General features: G+C 41.7%; 3 protein-coding genes and 1 long non-coding RNA gene across 4 annotated transcripts; 2 read left to right on the forward strand and 2 right to left on the reverse strand.

Annotated features, from left to right (window-relative positions):
- Positions 1–2262: 2262 nt before the first annotated feature.
- LOC130685913 (unc-112-related protein-like) lies at positions 2263–7243 on the reverse strand. The gene is made up of 10 exons (XM_057509203.2): positions 6723–7243; positions 5404–5921; positions 5068–5300; positions 4567–4956; positions 4234–4465; positions 3909–4121; positions 3745–3783; positions 3478–3556; positions 3247–3404; positions 2263–3182 (listed from the first exon to the last, which is right to left on the reverse strand). The coding sequence occupies exons 1-10, from the start codon at positions 6862–6864 to the stop codon at positions 2982–2984; spliced, it is 2205 nt and encodes a 734-aa protein (XP_057365186.1). The 5' UTR covers positions 6865–7243; the 3' UTR covers positions 2263–2981.
- Positions 7244–8466: 1223 nt separating this feature from the next.
- On the forward strand, positions 8467–10132 carry LOC130685921 (uncharacterized). Its single transcript, XR_008999734.1, has 2 exons — positions 8467–8562; positions 9682–10132. It is a non-coding gene; the product is annotated as an uncharacterized LOC130685921 (long non-coding RNA).
- On the forward strand, positions 8475–9653 carry LOC130685896 (putative transferase CAF17 homolog, mitochondrial). The gene has a single exon (XM_057509183.2). It carries the CDS (start codon positions 8602–8604, stop codon positions 9583–9585), a length of 984 nt encoding a protein of 327 aa, XP_057365166.1. The 5' UTR covers positions 8475–8601; the 3' UTR covers positions 9586–9653.
- On the reverse strand, positions 10104–11647 carry LOC130685892 (RNA-binding protein 34-like). The gene is made up of 3 exons (XM_057509177.2): positions 10697–11647; positions 10314–10622; positions 10104–10240 (listed from the first exon to the last, which is right to left on the reverse strand). The coding sequence occupies exons 1-3, from the start codon at positions 11588–11590 to the stop codon at positions 10148–10150; spliced, it is 1296 nt and encodes a 431-aa protein (XP_057365160.1). The 5' UTR covers positions 11591–11647; the 3' UTR covers positions 10104–10147.
- Positions 11648–11657: the final 10 nt, after the last annotated feature.

An 11657-nucleotide genomic window follows, 5' to 3' on the forward strand; every position in this document is an offset into this window, starting at 1 on the left:
TCAATAAGACTGGACTTAAAAAAAAATATTAGAAAAAAAAGGCTGTGGCAAAAACGTGGCAGTGCATCGTCTGCGTGTTTCTCTCTCTTTCTCTGGGCGAAACAGAACGCATCTGCCCAACGCACCTGCTTCAACAAGAGCACAGCACACACACACACACACACACACACACAAAAGAAGCCATAGCACCAAGTTAGAATTCACTCTCTCTCTTGTTGGATGTACGCCAGGTTTATCGATCGTGAGTCTTCTTCAACAACCTTTTCTGGAAGGACGTAAAAATACAAAAAAGAGAAAGAGGAGAAGGAGAGACAGAGAGAGAGAGAGAGAGAGAGAGAGACAGAGAGAGAAAAGGAGAGAATACGGTACACCCAGGGTTGGTGGTGGTGGTTTAGCAGCAAAGACTAGCGGATGGCGTGATGGCGCGGGCGCCGGAAGATTTGGATCAATAAGCTTTTGGGGACGACCCCACCCACCACCCTGGACGGGGAGCCATCCGCTACCGTCGAACCTAAACATCGAAAACCCTCTTTTTCCACCGAACCAACATGGAAGACCTACGAACACACACGCACATACACAAAAAGTCAGGTGTGTGTGTGTGTGTGTGTGTGTGCCAGCTTCGACTTCTGTCTGACTGCTGCTGGTACATGCTTAACATGTACCAGCATCAAGGAATCAATCAACTGCTGTTGTTAAATAAGGTCACACACACACACATGACTATTTCAAAACACACACTCGCGCGCGCACACACACACACACACATACAGAAGAGGTAAGAAAGAAGAAAAAAAAAAAAAAAAAGACACACATACGTAACAACGTTGCCACGGGAGACGGGATTTTTTTTTTTTTTTTCTTTTTCATCCCACACACACAGAAGAGATAAAAGAGACGAAAAAGAAAGAAGAAGAAGAAGAAAAAAAAAAATCATTGGCAAACGAAATAAAAGAGAAAGAGGGCGCCATGTCTTCGTGGAGGATCGTCTGGAATTGGAAACACACACACACACACACACACACACACACATACATACAGAAAAGAGAGAGACTCACGACACGACGATCCTTTAAAAGAGAGAGAGAGAGAGAATGAGATGAAAAAAGCTTCTTCTTCTGGCTCTGGAGCCAGCATCAGAAATAGAGCAGCCAGCCAGACCAGCAGAAAATGGTTGTTTTTCTTTTATTTTTATTTTCTGGTAGCTGCTTGCTGCTTGCTTGCTGCTTGCTACTGCCTGGCGTCGTTTACAGACACACACACACACACACCCCGAGAAGTTGTGTACAGCAGCAGCAGCAGCAGCAACTCTCTACGTAAGAGGTTATCTTAAAAACCCGAAAGAAAAAAAAAGAGGCCAGCCAGCAGAGGCAAACGAAAGACGGGGGGGGGGGGGAACCATCGATCGATGATGGTCGTCTATATTATAGAAACCGACCACGTGGTTTAGCACACTAATAAATTGGCAACATGGACTTTTTTCGAAATCAATCTTACCTGTTATGTGTTCCTTGTATGTCCCTTTCACTCCAGCCTGTGTGTTGGAACACTGACGAATAATCCCCAGCAAAAAAAAAAAAAAAAAAAAAAAAAAAAAAAAAAACTTTCCTTTTCGTTTTTTTTCTTTTTTATCCTGGGCCAGCTGCGACGTGTGTGACGTTGAAGAAGCACGGCGACTGACTGAGAAGGCTTCTGGTGTTTGCTCGACTCGGGTTGGTTGGCTGCTTGGCCGCCCTTTTGGTGAGTGGGGTGTGTTCCTCCTCCGCCCTGAGGGTATACGTATGCATGGGGAATGGGAGGCCTGTACAGCACATCATCAGGTCACGCAGCTCCTAGAAGGAGGAAGAGATCCCTTTTGGCAAACTTTGTTTTTTTTTTTCGCCCTTTTTCTTTTTCTCTCCTATGCGACAGTCTGCGGAGAAAGACCTTGAAAGATAATCGTCCTCAACCTCTTCTCGACATCTAATTTAGTCCGACATTTAATTGAATTAAAATGTGTTTTTTTTTTTTTTTAGTTGTGGGCACTTGAGTCTTTTATTTTTTCAGGGAACCACTTGAGAAAAGAGATTTTTCCCGTACGAAAGAAAGGTAAGCTCGGCCGCTAGATGGTTCTGTGGCGGAACCCAGGTGATTTTACGTCTCTTTCGTCTGCTGTCCACCGTGTGTTGTACACCTAAATGAATTCGTCTGCAAAACGCGTTTCGTAATGGATTAGCGAAAATTGTATTTTTTTTTTTGGGGGGGGGGGGGGGTGAACAAGAGGCAGAATAGCACACACACAATTTTTTTTTCCCTCTCATTTCCCCCTCGAGTTATAATGAACTAGACACAAAGCACGGATGCTACAATCAAGATGCTAAATAAAAAGGTGGATAGCATGTGGTCAATAAAAGTAAAAACATATATATAATCGTTAATATTTTGTAGAATGGCTTGACTTGTTGCATCGGTAGTCACCAAAACAATTACTGCAAAAGGCACCGTGTCTTTGTCTGTCCGAAATTACAGGTTTTTAACACATTTCAAGTTATATTAAAAAAAAAAAAAAAAGCCGTGCGTGATTGATTGTATGAATATTTCTTCGAGATTCGACACTCCAAGGGCCTAGAATTGAACGGGATAATTCTAGGTTACAATAGAATTTAAAAAAAAAGAAAAGAAAAAGGCACGTCTCACCAGGGGGGGGGGGGGGGGGGGGCGGGGGTGACACATTGTTAATTGACCAAATTTCGGGGTTAGTTCCCAACAAGTGGCTGTCATAGCGAGGAAGAGTTTCTTTTTTTTTTCCCCCCCAAAAAAAAAAAGAGAATCGTGAAACGAAAGAATGGTGAAAAAACGCAGATATTAATTAGATTATCTTATGCCCGTTAACACCACGTGAAAACGAACAGGGTTTTTTTTTTTTTTTAAGGAAATAGAAGAGAGAACGCGGAAGCTTGATTAAAAATGCGATGGCGGCGAGAAAATCTCCAAGGTTTTCTCTAGGACCAGCCGCCCGTCAATTTGTGGAAGAGCTCTTCGTTGAGAGTTTGGTTGGCTTCTTTGGAGCGCATTGACAAAAAGATGTAACCACCGATGAATTCGTGAACAACTTTGCAGTCGGCCGATAAACAGCTAAAGATGACGTTTTCTTCTTCAAATTGTACCATCATGTGTTTCACCTCCCAGTTGACGTTCCAGGCCTAGTCGTCAACACGAAATGCATTTATTTCGGATTTTAAGTGCGGTAGAATAAAAATGAAGTACCTTCATAGTGTTGAAGCGCCATGTTTTGATGTGATCGCCCGTCGTCATGTCCATCCGCATCAATCGATTAAAGGCCACGCCCAGCAGTTCCTCTTTACGCTGGCCCATGAATTTGACGACAAACAGCGAGACGCCGTACTCGGGCAACGATTGCCAAGCTAGTCGATGAAAAATTATAATACAATTCGTTATTGAAACGGAATACAATTCAATTCTTTGAATTTTGCATACCTTTAATATAATTCAATTTGGCCTCGGTTAGCGTCAAGTCTTTGACGTTGGTGTGTGCTTCCAGGATCCGCGTCGATACCTGGGAAATGACACATTTCATAGTTGGATTATAATTGTTTTTGAAAATATTTCGAATTTCTTTTTTTTTTTTTTTTTTTTTTCAGGCAGGCAAAGAAAAAAAAAAAAAGCTCAAAAAAGCTAATGGATAAGGTGCATTCCGTGCGATCGTCTAAAATTTCGTGCTGGGTGAGGGCGAATCGAGGTTACCGATTTATCAGCCTGCGTTCCAGTGCACCCAGCGCACGACTTTAGTTTTTATTTGTTTTGTTTTAAAGGAGATTTTTGTTTTTGTTTTTAAATGTTTTGTGTTATGGAAGAAAAATCATTTAAAAAATCGATACGAAATCCTGACTTTGAAGTTGATGTGTTACCTTATTTTTGAGTTTACGGATGAAACGGGGAGCGACATAATCATCTGGCTGGATGTCCAGTGATGACGGATTAATGGCCGGTGCTGGAGCTGGCTTCTGCATTGCCAAGAAGGCTAAAATCGACTTGACTTCGGCGTCGTACGAAGCGTCGGCCATCGTTTTACCTTTGGCCGCCAGACGGCAGGCCGCCATCCATTTGGCGTATTGTGCTTCCTGTTCAACACACCCCGTGAAAGAACAAACATCCCCAGAAAAAAAATAAAAATAAAATAAAAGTTAAAATTAACATTTTTAAACAACACGATGAGTCAAAATGAGCGCTTACGGAATCGCACCGGATCCACATTTCGGACATACCATCCGGTCCAGGCACTTCCAACCGGATGCCAAATTTATCTTGCGACAGATTGACATCCGGCGTGACTTCGCAACCTCGTAATGGGATTTGGTGAGCCGGTCCCGAACCCGAATCTCCTCGATTCTTGAACGCAAATAGTTGCAAGTCCTTACAGACGAACCAATAACGTTTAAACCCCTTCAATGTGAAACGCTTTGGCCTTTTTCACGAATGAAAAATGAATATTTTTTTTTTTTTTTTTTTAATAAAATGCATTTTAAGTGATATCTAAAAAAAAACAAAAAAAAACAAATGAATTACTTCATGTAACGAAGGTAATCTGATAACTCTGGTATGGAAGTGATGTCACTGGCATTGCTGTGAACGTGCGTCCCTTCCAGCGTGTCCTGGAGATCGCTGAGGGCGGCGTCGATGTCGTCGTCGCCGTCACGAGCCTCGCTCAAAGGCTGCGGGCGTGCGCTTTGTAAGTTAATTTGAAGTTGAAGAGCTCCAAACATGAGCATCTCTTCTTCGGTGCAATCAATTTCTTCGTTAAGTAATTGCCATTTGGCTTGCTCATAAATTTGATTGATGCGAACAGCGTCGTATTTCGGATTCAAATCGTAGAAAGAGTAAAACTTGTAGCGTAACAACAAAGTGCTGTACTCTCTGACTCCCTGCTCCATAATGGACAAGGAAGAATCCAACCAACTGCATTTAAAAAAACAAAAAACAAAAACAAACAAAAGAAACAGATTAATGAAACCCCAATTCCTTGATCTTGTTTTGTTTTCATCTTTGGAATAATATAGGAAAACTTACGCCACATTAAGACGGGCACGCTCAATCAGATTTTTGGGTCGCAGAAGTTTAGATCTTGCCTCTTGACTGGGCGTGGCCGGACTGAGAGCCAGAGACATATCCAAATTAGAAAAACTGCCATTGGCCGTAGTGTTGAGGCTGTTGTTGGCCGTCAAGTCAAAGATGGATGGCGTCATATTGTGCCCGTTGCTACCCGGCGTTGAATAAGGTGAATTTTTTCTCCACGTGCCCGACTGATGGGTGATATTATAATGATGATTAGTGCTATTATCACAATGCGAAAGAAAAGAACATTGAAAAAAAAAAAAAAAAAGACAACATAGATGCAAGACTAACATTAACTGGCGAGCTGATGGGCGTGGGGACAGGAGCAGGGGACCGATTGATGGTCGTGTTGGGCAGGACGGGTGTACATCCGGAGGTGGCCTTAATGTTGTCCAGACTGTTGTTGGAACTGTGAGTCGAATTGCCGTGATGTCCGATAAAAGTATTGGTATCAGCCGAATTGTTGGCTACAGATCTCTTCTTGTGCGAGTTCGTTTCGCGTTCGCGATAATTGTAACGCAAATCGTCCGATTCCAACGGTTTGGCGAAAGACAATTCTTCCGGATGTCTGATGCCGAGCTCCTTGCACAGCGTGACGACGGCATTGAACGTTTTCACGCTGAAATCAACGCGGCAGTCCAAGTAGCGCAAATCGGGCAGCTGGACGCGAAGCGTTTTGTGCATGGGCGTGAAATGCAATATGGCATCCGCTTGGACGCCATACTGGTCCAGCGTCGAACGGGTCCGCGATAGCCAGCAGTTTCGCGTGGGCCACCAAAGCGCGTGATCCGACCAATCAGCCGCAATATCTAAACGAGATAAGATTATTTTGAAAAACCCACTTATTTTTTATTTCCAGGTTTCACAAATGTTTGATGTCGCAAACATCCATTAACGTTGGTCGCGTGGCATTGGGCGTGAAATTACACACTCAGGTGGTATGTGTGAGCGTGTACGTCTATATGGGGCGGATATGAAATGGGTCATGGTGGCCAAAAATGGGCGTCGTTCTGAATAATTTTTTTTTTTTTTTTTTTTTAAATCAGAGACGTTCGTGGTAAAAAATTATCCGGATGTTGCCGAACCGCGATACGAGTACGCAACCTCATGGTTCCAACTTTCGATTTGTGTGTGTGTTTAAAAATAAACATTCAAGTGATCCTTGACGTGATGAGAATACCAATCACCAGCATTCCAATCACCGCCCTATTTACTTATCCAGACAAGCCTTTGCCAAAGGCAAAAATCAAAGAGAGAGCGCGCAACCTTTCAAGGATTTGTTGAATTTTTTTATTTGTTTTTTTTTTTTTTGGACTTTTATATGCTGAGATTTCAAGAGATCCCATTGTACGAGTGACGCGAGGGGTGGCTATTTTTAAATACCGCCTTTTTTTTTTCTCTCTCTCTCTTCTGTCTGCACTGGAACTAGCAGTAGGCGGCGGAAGAACTCATTTTCAGATGTGGACAAGATGGCTTCCAACGTGATGTCTTTTAAATCCAAGCATAAACAAGAGGAGTCTAAAGTTGGGGCGTGATGATGTCAGCCTTTTCGAATCCAAATATGGGCACACACGAAAATGCAACAATAATAAACACGAACATCATCATACCTAATTCTTCGACGAGACGGAGCATAACACCACCAATATGCAGATCACCTTTGACCCGTAAACATCGTTCCACGGCCAAGTCCGTCACCAACACTTTCAATTCCCAACTACCATCACCGACCAGATGTCCGTCGGCAATCATCTTGAAAGAATGTTTTTTTTTTCTTGCAAGTCAGTTAGGGGCACCTGTAGCTCAGAGCACCAAACAATAATTTCCAAGAGAGAGGCGATGCCGTCCGTGACCAAACATGGGCAACACAAACGGGGCAACCCACACAACCCTTTCTTCTCACACACACGCACACACACAAACTGCTGGCAGATGGCTTGTTGTTACGATGATTGTGACCAAATCATTCAATCACAAGACGACATCTTAACACATCGAACGTGATAACACTAACAGGGGCGCAAATCCACCCTTTAGTATAAATGGTGATTTAATATAAACAGATGCTACTAGATCGAACTAACTTCACGAGACCTCCACCTCGTTGTGAGAGTCGTGGAAGTAACGCCTCTAAACTAAAGAGTGTGGCTTAGAGAAACGGAGATGGGACACGGGATAGGAAAAGCCATGACGCATTTCGAAACACCATCTAACGGCTAATTCTCTCCCTTCTTCATGCAGACACAATTTTAAAATTTTCCTAATGTCACCCTGCTTACTACAGGCTTACAATGTGTTTCTGTTGTTTGTGTAAAACGTACATTAAAAACGTACAATTCTGAAATAAAATCAACTCTCAGTGAAATTTCTTTTACAGATTTTTGTATAATGTAAATTTAGTTACCTAGTTACTTTTCGAATTTCTTCAGACATATTTTGACTGAACAGTTTGATATAGGTTAAACATCTTATTTTGAAAAATCTGTAAGCAACAAATTCGACCAGGTAGTTAACAATATCCTATTCCTCTTTATGCTGTTCTCGGGGTCCTTCTGTTTCGGTATGTGTCTAAAGCTATTTGGATTAGGTTTACTATGAGCTAATGTATTCGATTTTTTTGCCGACGAGTCCAAGTTAACAAAGCGGGATCAAAGTAAAGAGAGTACAAAACAGAAGTTTTTGAAGGCTTAAATCTAGGCGCACAATGTTTCGGCCAGATAATTAGTCGCAGAGCGTCATTAGGAATCTTCTGAAACGAAACTGGTTGATCACTTCTCTTCGAATTGCAGTTAAAGGCACTACAGTTGGGAGGCATTTGCCCATTTTTACACAAAGAGATGAAGAAAAACACATCTAGAACTACTGAGAAGCTGAGGCCGTGTATTTCGCAGGGTAAAATTCGATAAAATGCTAACAGGTACCGTGGAGGTGTGTGTGTGTTCATCGCCCTCCATGTTATTAGTCACAGAACTTTCATTGTGTGTTCTTATCGGGCGAATTGGCCGACTTTCTGTACTCATGTTCGAATCAGCCGCCTGGCACATTTCGTCTGCTAGTAGTGAAGGGAGCGAATTAGCCGCTAGATGTTGTGCTGAGGTGTCATTGCGGCTTAACACGGTCGTGTCCCATCTCTTATTTTTTTCCTTTGCCGACTTTTGTTATCGGTTGGAAAGGTAATCGATTATTCGACCTCGTAAAACTGAATAACAAAATCTGTCAACATAGGATAGAAATGATTATATGGTGTTATCAAACCTATCGTCAATTTATTTATTATTTTATTGACTGATAAAACATTTAGTATCAACTATATTATATGTATTAACTAAAGACCTTGTACTAGAATCATATCAGCATCCATCAGGTGGCAGCAGAGTTGTTAAATATTTACAATTGTAAACAAATTCTATCCCAAGCTATTTGCTCAAAAAATTTCAAGCTTTACTGAAGGTACGATAGCACTTTATCCCTCCACGATAATTTGTTTCTATGTGGCGGTGTGTTCAAGTTGTTAATCTGAGAGTGCTGGTCGCTAGGTCGGTACGACTTATTCATCAGCAATGCATCGTCTACGCTCAGGAACTAAAAGAAAGGGGCATCGTTAAAGTTTCTGGAAAAGATGCCGGTCCATTCCTTCAGGGTCTTATGACCAATGACATAAAACATTTGGATGAAAAAAACAAGTACAGCATGTACTGCATGTTCCTTAATACACAAGGTAGAATTCTCTATGATGCCATAATTTACTCCCCAAATGAATCAGGAAGTTACCTGATCGAATGTGACACAGAGTGTTTGCAACCTCTAGTCAAACATCTCTCCATGTTCAGAGTAAGAAGGAAGATTACAGTGACTGTGGAAGAAAAGCTGAGGCCTTGGGTGCTCTTTGATCAACCTCCCGAAGATCTGAGCAAAGAAGTTATCTTGTCCAAAGATCCCAGGGTTAAAGAACTGGGCTGGCGAGTTTTGATAGATTCCAACACAAGTGTTAGTCAACTTATCAAGAATCTATGTGTGGAAGAGAGAGATCGATATGCTGAACTCAGATACCAACTTGGAATAGGAGAGGGCCATAAAGACATGCCTCCAGGCACATGTTTTCCACTTGAATATAACTGTGATTACCTACATGGTGTCAGTTTCCATAAAGGCTGCTACTTGGGTCAAGAACTCACAGCCAGAACGTATCACACAGGTGTGATCAGGAAACGTCTGATGCCCGTGGTCTTCCAACAACCTCACAACCCTGTCCATTCAGAAACTACCGTAACTGACGAAAATGGAAGCAGAGTGGGTAAACTCCGAGGATACCTTAATGGGACAATTTACGGTATTGGCCTTTTACGAATTCAACAGGCTCTGTCGGCTTCTCAGCTGAAAATTGGAACGAACTCAATTAACACTCACCGACCGACTTGGTGGCCTATAGAAGCGCCCAAAGACCGCACCCAGCTCGATTCTAGCTCATTATAGACAAACATAAGCAAATTGTGGTTTTCTATGTTAGATTTTAGATTATTACAATACAACGTTGCTCTATGTCCCTTTTCCATTTTCACTTATTCGTAGATGGAGAGCATTGATCCAGTGAAGCAGGAACCGATTGAATGCCATAGTGAGATCGGTGGTCTTTCTCCTGTCGAAATCGTGAAACCAAAAGAAGAAAAGAAACCAGAACAAACAGAAGAAGGTGGTCAATTTCAGTGTGCCTTGTGTGGCTGGTCAGAACGATACCACGGTCACGGTACAAGTCTCCCTTTCGCCCGCGGAATTGTGTTCAACGAGGACGCATACGCCATGCGTGATCCATTTGTTCCATATGGCCAAAACCTCTACTTTTTTCTTGGAGCACCTTGTTCAATATGCAAACGACTAGTCTGTGCTAATTGTAGCCTATTCTACTCTAAACGTTTCTGTCGCGAATGCGCCTTAGAAAATGTTCTTCACTTTCCCGCCGAAGTACAGAAAAAAATTTACGAATTAGAAACGAATAAAAGCCAATGATGCAGGGTAGAAAAAACATCCGTCATTGTAATTATTTCTTGTTAACAAAAGCCAATTTGGCGGCAATAACTTTCTTTCGATGTTCTTCCTTATTTCTTTTCACTGCCTTGCCAGTTTTTACGACCTAAGGTAGGACGAATGGGGGAGAAAGTTAGACATTTCTTAATTTTTAAAATGTCGTTATAAATAAGCAATACCTTGACACTGTTAGTACCAGTCGTTTCACCGGCAAACGAATTTACTTTGGCAGCCTTGTGATACGATTCCTTATTGCGTTTCTTCATTTTCGTGATCCAACCGGAACCTTTCTTCCTTTCTTCTTGCATTTCTTTATTTTTAATCCGTTTATAGGCACCTGATTCTTTGCTATTTTCTTTTTCTTTGCCCGCAGTCTTTTCTTCGGCTTTGAAAGGTTTAGGGTTCTTTTTGCATCGTGATACTCGAATAGGTCGGTCGTTTAAGATTGACTGGTCTAATTTCAACGCTAATTCCACGGAATCGGCACTCTAGAAAAACAAGAATTTCTAGTTACTCATTTCAAAATTTAAATAAAATTAAGTAAATTTAATTTAATGTTTACCTCGAAGTTGACGTAGCCGAATCCTTTGCCCATTCCATTGGTTCTGTCCCGGATGACTCGGACGTCACTGATTTTACCACATTCTCCAAAATGAAGCCAGAGAGCTTCATCTGCAATATCAAAGGTAAGATTGCCGACAAAGATTCCAAGGCCAAGTTGCTTTTTAATATTGGCATCTGCGAGGAGGCTCACAGCAATATGACGTTCTTGAAACTCACACCCCGTCATTGAAAGAGCTTGTTTAGCCGATTCGTTCGTCTCGAATCGGATGAAGGCTGAAATGGATTGTCGATTTGGGTGAAATTCTTGTTTGATAACAGCCACTTTTTTTGGCATGGCAGGATCAGCTAATGCAGCACACCTTAGCCAAACAGCATCAATTTTCCCACATTTGGCAAAAAAGTGATGTACAGTTTTTCTTTTAATTTTGATGGGCAAGTTTTTCACAAGAACCACCCTATTGCTATCTTCCTTTGTTTCTCCTTTCTTTTCCAAGTACTTTTTTACATTCTTAAGTTCATTCTTTTTCAGTTTTCTACTAAGTTTGTCAGATTCTTCCTCCTCATTGTCCATGTCGTCGTCATCATCCTCTGGCCCAGGATCTAATATTTTTTCTACCTCATCTTCATCCAGTTCTTTTATATTTTTTGTTTTCTTTAAGCTTGGAAAATTTGATATGGCATATTGATCAGCCTGTCTTTTGCTTTTTTTTACCTTTTTGATGGTCTCTTTGGGTATAGGGACGTTGGCTACGACTGTGTTTGCCGTAGAATTTGAACTAGCGAAAAGTTGATCAAGAACTTGTTGATTTTTCTGCAACGACGTCTTCTTGTTGGATACATCTGATTTTTGGCTGACAAAATTGGCCACCGAGCCAATTTCATAATGTGTCATCTTAAAACTAAAACAAGAAATATCAATTTGTCAAAATTCACAAACATACACGTGCCGAACGAAGTAA

The sequence above is a fragment of the Daphnia carinata genome, chromosome 2 (assembly GCF_022539665.2).
Source record: "Daphnia carinata strain CSIRO-1 chromosome 2, CSIRO_AGI_Dcar_HiC_V3, whole genome shotgun sequence".
Lineage (NCBI taxonomy): Eukaryota > Metazoa > Arthropoda > Branchiopoda > Diplostraca > Daphniidae > Daphnia > Daphnia carinata.

Bases quoted from the DNA above. Each gene is read 5' to 3' on its own strand.
- LOC130685913 (XM_057509203.2), bottom strand. From the start codon at position 6,864: ATGATTGCCGACGGACATCTGGTCGGTGATGGTAGTTGGGAATTGAAA. The intron at 4,957-5,067 runs GTAAGTTTTCCT...TTTTAAATGCAG, and splicing joins CGTGCCCGTCTTAATGTGGC to TTGGTTGGATTCTTCCTTGT. The intron at 4,466-4,566 runs GTAATTCATTTG...TTCGTGAAAAAG, and splicing joins GATTACCTTCGTTACATGAA to GCCAAAGCGTTTCACATTGA.
- LOC130685896 (XM_057509183.2), top strand. From the start codon at position 8,602: ATGTGGCGGTGTGTTCAAGTTGTTAATCTGAGAGTGCTGGTCGCTAGG.
- LOC130685892 (XM_057509177.2), bottom strand. From the start codon at position 11,590: ATGACACATTATGAAATTGGCTCGGTGGCCAATTTTGTCAGCCAAAAA. The intron at 10,623-10,696 runs GTAAACATTAAA...TTGTTTTTCTAG, and splicing joins TCGGCTACGTCAACTTCGAG to AGTGCCGATTCCGTGGAATT. The intron at 10,241-10,313 runs GTATTGCTTATT...GTCCTACCTTAG, and splicing joins CTGGTACTAACAGTGTCAAG to GTCGTAAAAACTGGCAAGGC.